At 48.1% G+C, this 14,485-nt stretch overlaps 1 protein-coding gene across 1 annotated transcript in view; it reads right to left on the bottom strand.

Moving 5' to 3' along the window:
- Positions 1–14,485, bottom strand: part of TP63 (tumor protein p63) — a 106,465-nt gene that overhangs the window by 71,733 nt on the left and 20,247 nt on the right. Inside the window, exons 2-3 of the mRNA XM_009883358.1 lie at positions 14,357–14,485; positions 13,512–13,644 (exon numbers count right to left, since the gene is read on the bottom strand). Of these exons, the coding sequence (XP_009881660.1) occupies positions 13,512–13,644; positions 14,357–14,485 (262 nt within the window). The remainder of the gene's footprint in view (positions 1–13,511; positions 13,645–14,356) is intronic.

Raw genomic sequence — 14,485 nt, 5'->3', positions numbered from 1 at the left:
CCCGCTGCAGGTAGTGACCGACCGACCCACGGGCACGTTGGGAGGGGGAGAGGGGTCCCCCACAGGGCTGAAACCCACCCGTGGCCCCAACACCTCGGTGCAGCCGAGCCTCTGCCTAGGAGGTGTTGCTCCCCGCCACGCCGACTCCCTCGCCTTTGGGCATCATTTAACCCCAACTTCTCTGAGCACATGGGGAGGGGACTCCAGGTTCACAGGGAGATGAAAGTAAGCAGGCTGTGCTGCTCAGGGTGCTAACGGCTCTCTAGGCTGCCTTCTCCAGCAAACAGCAGCAGAAGGACCCACCACTGACTTCCTCGCAATCTGCAAACTGGACAAGCTGGACACTGCAAGCTCACACCAGCCTCCCTCCAGGCTGGAGACAGGCAGAGCAGTCACAAAACTGCTACCAATAAAATGGTGCAAAAAAGCATCTTCATGCAGGAACTGACACCAGAGCAGAGGGATCTCGTGCCCTCCCTACCCTGCAACAGCTCCTTGCCACGAGGAGCAGAGTAGGCATCTCATTTAGCTCCGACCCTGCGAGCACAGCTCAACGGAGGACTGCTGGGCACAGGAGCGAGAGGTTGCAGGCATTTCCAGCGCACGTTCCCGATTCCTCCTTGCTGAGCACAACGTGGGGAGGTGCTCCCAGGAACGCGCTGCAGGGAGGAGTGCGGAGCCCTCCCCAGCCACGGGAGAGCCCTACCTACCACCAGCGACTTCCCAGCTCAGGTTCCTCCAGCACTCCTGAACTACCAGCAAGAGCCTGCTGAGCTCACAGCAGGTTCCCTACATCACAGGAACAACTCAATAGACCACTGCCACAGCCCCTTCCCCTCCTCTCCATCTTCCCCGGTACTACCTAACACCAGGGGCTACACCTGGTGCGCTTACCTGATCTCACCCGAGATGGGTACAAGCCAAAAAGCCACACAAGTGCTAATCTGGAGATACAGGCAAGGTTTGCGGGGAACAGCCACAGCACCGTTAGCCAAACGGGTCACTTTGCAGCACCACTGCAAAGCTTACATGGAGCTGGACATCAAGCTGGACGTCACCTGTGGATGTTCTGCTGTCTAATAGTGAGAAAAAGTTATGCTCTGCTCAGAGGACTATTTTGACCCCTGAATACTGACAAGTTTTTGAGACTGGCCCATGAGTTCAAAAGTTACAGAGGTGAAAGAAAGAGAAGAAGAAGGTGGTACATACAGAGATCTCCCAACCTCAGCAAGCCATTGCAAAACCCTCTTTTACTAGCTCTGCTATGAAACTCAGAAGATATTCCTTTTCCAAGTCATTAATGCAGCACTGTTGTGTTGGGTATCTGCTATCTTCTGTCCCACAGGTGGCTGGAGGTGGTTGTGGGTGAAGCAACACCCAGATACACTACACAGAGATATGTAGAAGTTTATCCAAAGAGATCTGCATGTCAAACATGAGGAGAAGTATATACAGCATGAATAAATTGACATGTCAGCACAAATCCCTGCCCTCTGTACACACAGCCCCAACCTGGCTCAGTGTTTCAGAGGCATTAGCCTGTGCGGTCACCTTGAAGTGGATGCTGGACAAGTGGCTTTTTGCAAATCGGTCATGCACAAGTGACACAAAGGAGGCCACCACCTCCCTGACAGGGGTGGCAGGAGGTAACCAAGCATACACCAGGCACTGTGGCCACCAACACTGCTGCAGCACAAGGACAAGTGTACCCCTCTCGTTATTCCAGGGCTCCGAGTTTTGTTTCACTGGCTTCAGACCTGAATGCACCCCCTTCACAAGATGCTTCCCCCTGTCCCATGGGCTTGAATATTCACACAGGCTCCGATGGCACAAGGGAAGATGAGGGCTTGATCACTCACCCTTCTACCTTACCATGAGAAAGAAGATCTCCTGGAGTCTCATTTGATCCTCTGCTTTTGCAAATGGAAAAAAAAAATAAAATATAATAACATAGATGAGTCTCCAACAACGTAATAGCAGCGAGGCAGCATCTCTTGGAGGCTCTCAGAGGAAAACTTGGCTCCCTAAAATAGTGTATGCTTATATGGCTGAGCGACAAAACCAAAGGGACACCCCCCCCATCCCCTCAAACTGCACACTCACTTCTCAGCAATGGGATAGTGATAGTTATCATTTATCTGAGCCTTCTGGACAGGTCTCCAAGGGAAACACCAACATCAGTCCTGTTGCAACGGTGATGGTCAAAAGTCATGGCAAGACAACCTTTGTAGACAGAGATTATAGCAATTAGCTTAGTCAGAGAAGGCAAACAGATTCAGATAAAGGTCCTCCTTTCACATGTTAAAAAACTCTACACTTCTAGTCAAACAAGCTCCTCCCCTCCCAAACAGGAAAAGAACAAACCAGAAAATAAAAAAATCAACCCAAACCATCAGGAGTTGTGCAAAGCCTGGCACTACATACTTTGGATGCTCAGTTGGATTGAACTTAAAAAAAAAAACAAAAAACCAACAAACGAAAAAACCCCAAAACTCAAAAACCCCCCCAAAACAGCTAAGCAGCTCAGCCTCAGGAAAAGAGATCTCTTTAAAGTAAGTTATCTCCGATACTGTAGGAAACTAAAAATAATAAATGCTAGTTAGGTTTGAAATTTTCAGCTGCAACCCTCCCAGGTCTGACTCAGATATTCTAGAAAGCTTCTGGCAATGCTTTGTGGCTCCTGCTGGTATGTTGAGAAACAAAATCACAAGCAAACAAGACCCTTAAGTTTCCAAAATGAGACATCAGCCAAGTCAAAGTGCTGATTCAGGTTCTTTGTTTGACTGCGTTTTCCCTGTGCTGTTACACAGTTCGCCCTGTCCTCTCTCACCGCTACCACTCACAAAGTTCTCAATAACCCTTCCAGGACACAAGGTAAGTGCGCTAAATCACAACAATTAAAAGTGTCATTGCCACAATTGTAGTGTTAACTGGAGATTGTGTAATTTCTTGTGGAAGGGGTGTGTGCATGCGCACACCTGCCCGCTCATTCGGTGGTTCATGCAGAATTTCCTGCAGATCAAAAAAAAAAAAAATCTGCTCAGACCTCTCCACTCTGTTATAAAAATAGCATCTGGATCAACCACGTCACCACAGACTGCGACATTCTCTCAGCTCTGAAATGTTTATAAATTAGGACCGAGATAACACAAGGAGAAGGGAAAAAATAGAATGTGGGGTTTGGAGGCTTTTTTTTGTTTGTTTGTTACATCTGAGTAACTGCTGAATGCTCAAAAAAACCCCAAGCCTCTGCCAATTGGTTTTGTGAGTCCTTCCAGTGAAGACTTTCCAGGGACAGACATGATAGACTACAATATCAGGCAGCCAGGTTAAAGAGAAAAAAGAAAATACTTTAAAAAAAACCCAACAAAACCAACAACAAAAACACACCCATAAAAGTAGTCACCCTCCATTCTTGAAAACTCATGCAGAGCTGGTCTTCACTGCTCAAACCACAAGGAACAGGGGGTAAAAGAACCCAGCACATAAACAGGAGTGTTCCCCTTTCAATGTAAAAAAAAAAAAATAAACTATGGTAAGGCAAAACAAAAAGAAAAAAAAATTAGAGATGCTGCAGAAGGGCAGCATCCTGCCCACTACTGACTGGGTACAGCCTTGTGAGCATCCCGGGCAGGCTGCTCTGGAGCGCTGCGTGGGAGCTGCGGCTCTTTCGTAGGCAGGAGAGGAACAGGCACCCCTGGCTCTCACAGGGCTAACTGCTCCGCTGTACCCATGACCAAAAATTCGATGCTCCACTGGCTTCCCCACCAGTGACCCAGGGATGGGTCTGATACCCAGAACTTCCTTTGGAAAGCATTCCACTGTATGAACCTTCAAGCTAGAAACACGGCTTGGCTGCAAGCGCTTAGTTCTGAGGATCAACCTGTTCTTCCAAGGACTTCAAATTGCCCCCAGATTTTATAAGCGCAGGGTAAAGAGACAGCCTCACCAAGGGCAGGAGGAGAGCCCAGCTCCTGGCTCTGCCCACGGCGCAGGTCGGCTTCTCTTTCCCCCAAGGAGCATGTCCCCCCCAGGGCAATCGCCTGTCACAACAGCCCTGCCCTCCGACCCTGGGTAAACATCTGCGCACGCTGCTTATTTGAGCTCCTATAGCCTTGTTATCTCCCCCAGAACACCCCTAGGGCTAATTAGAGAGTTAATGGCATCATGTCAGGAGATAACACTACATGGGGGGAACAGGGAGAGGGAAGGTGGAAAGGAGTTGTGAAACAAAACCAGTTCCCTTCACAACCGCTGCGCAATATCGGTTTAGGAAGGGCGCACGCACGCCCCCAGGGACTCTGCCCTCCGGCTGCTGAGCTCCATTTAATAGGAGAGCAAGACACTTCTCCGGAGAGACTCGGCTCTCCAGTCAAGATGATGCAAGGTCTCCACACCTTCCCTACCGCCTGCAAAACCAAAACCCCTCCAACTCCATCACAGGAGGTCATTCCCACTGGAGTGCCAGCATGAAATCACTTCCTAACAGTTGGGGTACAATGCAGGATGGACACTAAGCATACAGATAATTTATCATCAAAAAGTGTTGTCTGTTTATTCCTCATGTTCCTTTTACCTATTTTTTTTCCCCCCACAATTTTGTAGCAACCGTCTTTAAAGAGCAGTTGTTTTCACTAAAAAAAGGCTTAGAGATTAAAAAAAAATACAAACTATCTGGACAAAGATTTTTTGCTGATCAGCCTGCAAAACCACTGCCCAGCAGACACTTGAGCCAACAGTTTTACACTGATAAGCAAAAAACAACTGGTCAGCAGACACTCACACACGGAGTGTGTGACCAGGGGACTTCGGGGGTTCAAGCCATCAGCAGCTCTTTTGTCAGGGTAACAACGTTCAAACTGCATTACTGCCTAATGAGGCCCTTCGGATGCTCAACACAGCATTTGACAGCACACACCCCCCCCCAAAAAAAAAAAAGCCCCATCCCATATTTGTAAAATATTTTGCAAAAGTAAGAGAAAAATTACACAAGAAAATTCATGTGAATTACTCCTGAGCAGCATGAACAGCCCCATCCCTCCAGCTAGAGGGGAAACAGGAGCACGGCACAAACCTGCATCCCAGCACGAGACAGCGCTCAGGCTGGGGAAAGGGAAAAGCAGGAGACAGCAACAGATTAGAGCCTTTGTTTTTAATTACAAGAGAGGAGCGACTGTTGACAGACCAGGGTTGTTCTTGCACAAGCAGCTGAGGGGAAAGTGTTGTTCTTCCCTTATCTTGTATAAACTACAGATTGCTCTCGGGAAACACACAACTGTTCATAAATGCACAATCACAGCAGCTCGTTCCAGCCAGCCTCTGCTATGCTGCCAACTCCCTCCCACCCAAGCCCTTATACAATAATCGCATATTTTAAAAAAGTTATCAGTTTTCTATAATTCAAGAACCGTCTCCCAAACCTCTGGTTAAACCCTGACCCCCTGCAGCCGATGGCCATCCAAGCACATCGCCATTATCCTATATTGCCCTGGTCTGCTGAGCCACAACACACCCCCTGAGGCAGCCGGGGACCCTGTTTGTTCCTTATTTCCTACGCAGAAATGTTGAATTTCTCAGTGCTGGTCTTTGTCCCCTTGCCCTCTGCCTGCTGTCACTTGCCACGTCCACTGCCAGCATGGCAACAGCCGTAGGATGAACAGCCACAGGGTTTGGTTATTTGGCTGGGGACCCTCCCCAGAAGATGGATTATGTTAGTTTCTCTTTTGTCTAATTTTAATCCAGTCTGGACATCACCATGTGGTTCACCTTTTCCTGGTTCACCTTTCACCTGGGTACCTTTTCCTTGTGTTTAAGGAGGCTGGAGATAAAAATCCATGCTTTTAGAGCTGACAGTTACATTCGATACTGAAAACTCCTCTGATCTTTTATTAATATCAGCATCTGAATTTGCAGAGTAGCAAAGGGCTCGTTCAGCAGTGAGTACTGGAACCCAGGCCACAAACCACTCATTAATCTATGCTTCATAGAGCTTGATTTAATTGTTTGTGACTGCCTGACAATTCACTCCCTCATTAATTTCAATGCTATCAAATCAGCAACAGTGAGGTGGAAAACAGGTAGCAGAGACATTCAGAGGAAAACATTACCTAGTCCCAAAGTCTCCTCGTGAAATATTGGAGGAAAAAATAATAGTTATTAACAGGACTGCGGGCAGGATCTGCAGAACCACAAAGCAACATATATAGTGAGAGTTCGGATGCATAAGGCTTTCTTCAAAGCAAGAATCCCAATTAATGCAGGAGAGGACTTTAAAAACAAAAGCTACACCCCACAGCTTGCTGCAACACAGACACTTTGGCCGTGTCGGACAAGGAAGGGGAACGGGACATTCCCAGGGCTGTGTTCCAGGTTTGTCTTAGCCTGAAAGGAGCATCCCGTAAGCCTGGCCACCTCTCCCAGGCAGCCAGCACTGCAGCTTGCAACAGCATCCTCCATCCATCTCACCCCATAAAGGTCGGGGGGTACCACAAAGCTCGGCAAGGTTTTCATTCAGCTGGAAACGGACAACTCAATTCACCACCTTACTTGCAACTAACAAGAGAGAAGGACCTCATTTTCCTCTTGCCACCAATTTGGTTTAAAAATCAAGAAGTCCAGAAGAATGTGAACTTCAGGGATGGCCATTCCACTTCTGTTGGTATTCAAAGTGTGCTTTGTGGCTTGCTGAACTGCCAGCTGCCCAAGGGGTTTACAGCTTACAGGTTCTAACCCAAAGCATTCCTGACAAATAATATGGGAAGTATGTTTATAGAGGATCCTATCAACTGGATAGAAACATACAGTGAATTTCCCAGCAAGACAGCATAAACCTTAAACTTGCTCCGGAGGCAAAAGTGCCTGAGGTCTATTGCTCCAAGATCAAGATCCCTTTTAATTAAGTTTTTGTACAGACCTTTGAAAGATGTAAAATAAGCGCTAATGCGTTATTGCTCCATACTGAAGCAAGAAGCACGTGCAGCACCATGGAAAACTTTGGAGGCAGGCCTAGCTGTTGGGGAAGATGTTTTCTGAAGCGACTGCTTCTTTTGTTTAGAGGTATTTGAATGTAGGGAGATGACAGGACCCGCAATTGCGACACTCTTCCACCTCAAGTGCTCGTAGCAATAGGAGTGGGAATTTAAAGCCAGCCTTCCAGAAGAGCCAGGGCAGAACAGACACAAAACGCCTCCTCACACACAGCTCTTTTCCCAATAGATTTGTGCTTTTCAGCTTGAAATTAAGTTTATTCCCTCCCAAGATGAATGTAAAGCAAGATACTAAAAGAGCAGAAATATTTAAAGAAATTTTAAATACGCTTCCTAAATACGCTTCCAAAATGACCTCTAGCACAGCAGACAGATCACCCGTTGGTTTTCTTCAATACCATTGAGAATTCGGGGAAGCGGCACTAAAAATAAAACACTTGGTGTAATGATACTCATCAACTGGCTGCATTCCTACAAAAAGAAATGCAGCCAGCCCTGGTCTGCAGCCAGAACCAGAGCAAAACAGCACAGGAAAGGGAGCTAGCGAAAAATTATTTTAAAGAAACATATTTGTTTTTAGAGCCCTACTATAGACAGAATGAGAGAAGTCTTCAGGCTTTGGCCAAACTGAATGTACAAATACATTCTCTAGGCCCACCCTTTATCTGAAAGAATTGACCATTTCTGGATTTAGATCTGCAGTCTTAAATGCTATTAGATCGTTTGGAGGGACCTACACTGCAGAAGATTAAACATTCGGCTGGATTACAAAGCAAAGCCTAAATGAGTTTTGAGTTCAACTGCAAACAAGAGAGGTGCTGGAGGGAAACTTCCAACAGAATAATGCATTTGCTCATTATGGAAATGCCTTTGCATAATCTCAACTTTCTTTGCACAGCTATGGAATGAACAAATACCCACAAAGAAGAGAAACTTGGCAAGCCTCGAACTCTCTCAAGCACAAACCAGACAGTAATAAAAGCTTTGATCATATCCCTGTGCTGTACAAAGTCCTTCCTTCCTTTCTATGGTCAGTCTGGGAATACTTCGGCATGGAAACAGACGGACGCACAACCCACTTTGGTGCATCTGCTTATCAAATCCGCCTTATCCTCCAGGTGCAAACCCATTTCCCAACAAAACGCAGGGCTGTGGCACCTGCCAGAGCCCTGAGAAGCACACACCACATGTTAGTCAGCCCCTGCACCGAAACACTCTTTGTGCACCGCTCAGCTGCACCTTGCGTGCCATGCCAGCTCCCTGCCCTGCTGGTGGTGTTGATGTCCTCCCTGTCCTGCAGTCCCATCACCAGCTTTCATCTGCTTCCTCAGCTGGTACCTTGCAGCAAGTGGAGCTCTCGTCTCCTGACCCAGCAAAACATTTAAGCGAGCGATTAAAGTTAACCGAGATCAGAGCCTGCATTGGATAGGATGCAACATACCTCCTTCTGGACAGCGGGTTGGTTCTTTTTAACGTCTGTCCATCATACTCTTGCACACCTGATCCTGACCACAGCCCCCAGCTTGTACAGGTGATGGGCTCCTAGAGACCCAGGAATTCAGTGCATGACCACCAAATATGAATTACTGAACTGATTTACATAGAGCTAAGTCTGAGAGCATGCAGAAGAGATCTACCTTGGCCACCTTGGGCCAGTGTAACTCCGCAGGGGCTTCAGCCCCACTCCTCTCCAGCTCGCTGGGCTGCAGCATGGGAAGGTGCCCTGTGCAAGGCAGCTGGGGTGGCTCCTCCATGAGCCTACAGCAGGTTAAACCTGCGAAAGGTTTCTTGTTCCCATGAGAAAGCATCAAATACTAACTCCGAGATGTGTCGTTGGTGCAAGGGCTGAGGCTGAGAGCCTTGACACCTCCATGTCCTACACGGGCTACATCTAATCTTTCCTACAGCCCGGTTTTTCCTCCACCTCTGTGTACACAGGAAAACAGCAAAGTTAGAGCTGAAGCTGTCCCTTTTAAAACTATGAAACACATGTTGAACCTCCAAAATGTCTGTAGCCACCACACTTGGGACACCCACAACCTATGAAGCTGAGGACCCAAACCCTTTGGCACCTCTCAGGACACAGCCCTGTCTGAAGCACCCACACCACCATCTCTGGGGCAGAAACCCATACCACGAGGAGCTCAGCTGTGGCTAACCAAGCCACAAACGGCAAATCCCCACGATGATTTGCAGAAGATGAAAAAGGACAAAAAAAAAATTAAATAATAATAAAAAAAAAGGCAAGGAATTCTCTCTGCCTTTTGTGGGGAGGAACGGATCCAGGTTAAGAAAACTCTGACCACGGAGACTGTCTGGGGAAAGGCATTCCACTGAACTGGTTAGGCAAGGGGCTGCGGGAGGACGGATTGCTCAGGGGCATGAAAGGAAGGTATGTACAGGGGGAGGGGGACAAGCTGCTCCATCACTCTGGACAGCACTCCTGCTCCTGCCGGCAAGGTCCCCAGAGCTCTGGACATGCTGCTGAGATGGTGGCAGGAGACTTCCAGACTCCGCAAACCCCTTAAAGAACACTTCTATCGGGATGCTGCCTGTTGAAGTCCTAAGCCCAAAGCAGTTTTGTTTGGGTCCAGACTAACATCTCTTAGCATTGGTGAGCAGTTTAAAAGATTTCTGAGGGATGGTGAATGAGAGCAATTTTGCAGCTGGTACAGCAGGCTGAGAGCGTGCAGCGAGGGCTCCAGGGCAACGGAGGGGTTATCACACCACCACACACTTGTTCCTAGAGAGAGGTCCCCAGACCCCTCCTCCCCATAGCTCCAGGGCATTTAATCAGTCAGGAAAAAAAAGACAACAACAACAAAAAAACATATAACATCACCTGGTTTCTAGCACTGCAGGATACAGCCTTTGAGACCAGCATGTCTCTTGAACGCAGGGAGCTGGCCACCACCCCACCACAGACCCCACAGTTGCAGGCTGCATCCTGGAAGGGGGTAGGGACAACCTTCTTCAGTGAAGCCTAATGAATGGCAGGTGGCCCACAAGGAGTCACAGTCAACTTACCTTCCTGGCCATCCGCAGCTCCTTCCCACGCCAAGGCCATGGCAGACACTATACGTTCTCCACACCCACAGGGACCACCAGCCCCTCACTCCGGCCGCGCAAAAAGGCAGATCTCTGCTGGGATTTCCCAGTCTGTCTGTGGTTAACACCACAGGAGGCGGAGGGGCACAGCCAGCAGCCTCACAAATGGGCCACCCAGGACATTGTGAAAGAGGCAGTCACAAGGCATATGGTCAGGGAAGGCTGATGACTGTCTAATATTACACCAGACCCACAAACCCTCTTCCCATCCTCTCCAGCTCTTTTCATCCCAAGGTAGTGCTGATCACCAGTTTCTCTGGTGATTTTCCCTTTTCTTATATGGGACACAGGAAGAATATTTCTGCCTTAAAAACAAGAGCGTGAGAACTGCAAGGTCTTGGCTCAGCAAAAGACAGAGCTGTAGCTCAGATGAGAGGGGTTTCTTTGTCACCCAAACTTCTTCAGCTCTCTCCCCAGACAGCTGCATTTTCAAGGCAACAAACACAACTGATGGGTGCTGAGCAAGGCAGGACTCATGCCCATTTTCCAGCACACCAGTGGGACAGTTCCTTCAGGCACTGCTCTGAACACAGTAGCTTCTTCCCCACTGCCAGCTCTGTTATGAACAAGCAACTGCACCCCCCCCCCCCAAAAAAAAAAAATAATCAAATAATAAAAAAAAATGCGCATCTCTCACCAACACAACTCTTGGGATCAAGAATGAGCATCTTTTAAGGCTGAAAGTTTCACTTTTCAGCCATAAGTTGCAACAAGGTGCAGAGCTTATTTTAAAAGCTGATTAGGGTTGCCTTAAAGTCCACATAAGGACAATTGCTTTAAATAAGCCAGTCTTAATTGCTTTGCACCCATTTAAATCTCACACAGTGGTACACTTCGGAGAAGAGCCAGCCTTGCTCTTCTAAGAGAAATATAACAATAAAAAGCACTCTGCCTTGATCTCACTGTTCATCTCCCAGGGCCCCTCCGTCTCTGCCGCATTCCTTTGTGTTTATCTGCCCTCTTCAACTCTGGGCTGCAATCAGCTGCGTGTGGCACCTCGTGTCTCGAAGTGACATGGCTGAGGTTACGGGAGAGACAGGTGCAAAGGGGAGCTCTTGCCCCGAAGCTATCCAAAGGAAAAGAGGAGCTGGAGGGGAAGAGGGTTGTAAGGTATTTCAGATTAAAGCCGCCAAACAGCAAACACCTTGCCCCAGGCTACACATTCTCTGCCAACGCGGCTGCGAGCCCCAGGAACAGCAAAGCAAACATGGGCTTCTCTGCGAGGGGGAGTTGTCACCTGTCAGGGATGTTTGCAAATTTATAGGGAGGTGGTGGTGGTGGCGGCAAGGGGAGTAAAAAGAGCTTTCCTCATTTTAAAAGACAGGCTGTTTGCACAGGTTTGCGACGCATATTTTGCTTTGTAAAGGCTTTTGTGCAGCATTCAACTGAGCGAAGGTGCTGTCTTCCACTGAAGACTAACTGGAACATTTATTAATGTACATACATTAATGTACTCTGAGTCGCTGCCTTACGGTAAGGGTGAGGATGGGATGGAATTCCCCCGCTCCCCCTTTGGCTTGTCATGTCAGTGAAAAACACTTCTTTAAGAAGTCACTGTGCAGCTCGACCTCTCCAGAAACGCCTTCTGCAAGGCTGGGATCAAACCCATCGTAAGCAAGAGGCCATCACATAGCAAAAGGTGCCTGTCCTCCTCTCCTAGCCTCAGTGCTCACTTCAGCGGTGCTCAGAGAGGACAAGAGGATGGGATTTTCCATTCATGTTTCACTGCATCACAGATGGGAGAGGGGGACTCTGAACAAGGACTTGGAGCAAGCCTGTCAGCTACCAGTGCTCTGCAGACAGCGCAGAGGAACTGGAGATGGGGCAGCTTTGCTAGCACTTGATGAAGCAAGTCAACATCTGAGCATGGAAAGAGCAAAGGTTTTGCTGGTGACCTTTAAACTGTTAGGGTTTGTTTTTTTTGTTTTTTGGGGTTTTTTTTAAGAGGACACAGTTCAAACAGAACATTACCACCTGTTTTGAAAATTAAGAGCCCCTCTAAACATGGAGAATCTCTTGGACTAGCGATTGAGGAGAGACCGAGCTGCGCTACAGTGTTGGAAAAAGCTGACAAGTGGCCTTTCAGATCCAGATGCTGATTGAAGGCTTGCACACCACCCCCCTGCACCCAACCTGGATGCAGAATCAAAAGATAAGCAGACATGACATCAGTCACCTCTCCTTGTGCACTTGGAGTAGCTTCACATTAGCCAAGCACATACCCAACCTCAAAGTGGCCTTTTTACCCTTCACAATCTTACAAGGAGAGAGGAGAGCACTGCAATCTCCCCACCAGTCAGACCAGAGAGGTAGTAACAGGTCAACCTTCTGCAATCAACGTGACCTGGGAGCAATTTCCTTCCAGATGTGATCCTCCAGGTTACAAACACTGTCAGGGTCCAGACTGCCAACATGCCATGGTTAAGCACATTAAAAATGGTGGTTGATTAACCAGGGAATTAACTGACACAGTTTCTCAGGATGGAAATGCAGAGGAACAAGACGATTTACAGGCACCAACACAAATTTCAAACCACACATGATTTTTAGCCCGAAGTATAGAAACCCCAGGAAGAACAGAAACAGGACCTTAACAGCCTGAACTCCTGAAATACCTCTTGCTCCAACCTGCAAGAATAGCACCTGGCTTCTTCACCAGAGCTATTGCTAAGAACAAGCTAGTCAGTTTGTGCCAAAGGCAATGAACCAGCAACCACCAGTGTGCCTCATCTGCATTCCAGTCTCAAGCCATACTGGTGAGACACCTACGGCCAAGACTTGTTACAAACACTATCTAGCTTTGCCTATCTGGAGACACAGGAGGAAAAAACCCAACCATGGTCTGAAACTAAGTTTTCATTCATATCTGACCTTCAAGAGAAGCAAAAACGGTAAAGAGCCCCTACCCTTGGTCAGCAAAATTGCAACTGTGCCCAGAATACCCAACTATTTTCACCCTTAGGCCACACAAACTAGCTCTAAGCAGGGAGAGAGAAGGGATGGTTGAGCAGCTAGGCAAATGCAAGAGACTTTTCAGCAATTCTGCCTGTTCATCTGCCTCATCCCTCTCTCCTGCCACTGCTGCAGAGGGAGAAGAGGAGCAGGTAAGGAGCCAGCCTGCTCCCCCTCGTAGCCCCAGGGAGGCACAGAGGAGTGATGCCTTTCCACAGGTCACACACCGTCCAGTTTAGCCACACTGCTGTTCACCACCACAGTCACTTGGCAGAGCCATGCTCCCAACCAACTTCTGTGGGGGTGACACAACAGGCAAGGTGAGAAGGAACTTCCTCAGTCAGAGCCATCAGCCACAAAGCCTCCACCAGGAGGGGAAGATGGCCCCAGGGCAGTGCAGCAAGAATAGCTCCTGCAAGAACTCATCTGTCCCCAAAAGTTAAGGAAGTTCTTTGCACTACTCACCCACATTGGGTCATTCAGCTCCGTATCCTGCACTCGGACACAGTCCATGCTGATCTCTATTTTGTTTGTAGAGCCATTTTCAGATGGGCCATCGATGAAGTTCAGATCGATTGGCTGAACCGAGCATATTGGCCTGAAAAGAACAGAGTAATGCAGTTAAAATTGGCCAAATTCCATTTTCCTCCCCACCCCGCATGCTAGAATGTCACCCAGGACTACAAACCAGTCTCAGGACAAAGTAAGCAATTACTAATTAATAACTACCTCATCGCCCGCTATGCTAACAGCAGCCCCTGAACAGGACAGGGCCTGGAGGGACATTTCACTTGTCTGACCAAATAAATGAGGTTAAAATCACAAAGACGGAACACATGGGGAATCTACAGCAGTAACTGTCTCAACATCATTCATGGGAATCAGTTTTATTTCCTTCAACAGCCCTGACTGGTGAACTCTGCACCATCTACACCTTCTCTCCTTCCCTGGCATCAGGAAAGGAGGAAAACATGCAGCCTGGACAGAGTAATGACCCCATTTCCTTAAGGGAAAACCTCAGGCATCCACCTTAACCGACCATGTGCTGGAAAGCGGTCAGCTCAGCAACCAAAGATCTTGAAGAGAGTCAGCATCACTGGTCATGTCTGCATCTGTTCCCCATCACCTGGATGAAGAACTTCTTGAGAGCTCAAGAGCTTTCAGTCATCACAGACTCACGCCCCCATCTTCTAATCAACAAGTACAAAAGACTCCAAAACCCCTAACATCAGTCCCCTGAGCAACCTAATTACAGAGGCATCCTGTCCCAAAATACCTTCTTCCACAGGCTCTATGTAAGGTCTACTTACTGTTCCAGGAAGTCCCAGATATGCTGGAGCACCTCTGGGCTGAGGAATTCCCTGGGCTGTGAGCTCTGGGACATGGCTGATCGGTAGTAACTCTCCTTCCAGGAGAAGTGGCTCGGAGTTTCTACAAAC

The sequence above is a fragment of the Charadrius vociferus genome, unplaced genomic scaffold (genome assembly GCF_000708025.1).
Source record: "Charadrius vociferus isolate BGI_N301 unplaced genomic scaffold, ASM70802v2 scaffold214, whole genome shotgun sequence".
NCBI classification, from domain to species: Eukaryota; Metazoa; Chordata; class Aves; order Charadriiformes; family Charadriidae; genus Charadrius; species Charadrius vociferus.
This window is presented reverse-complemented; position numbering and strand designations above follow the sequence as displayed.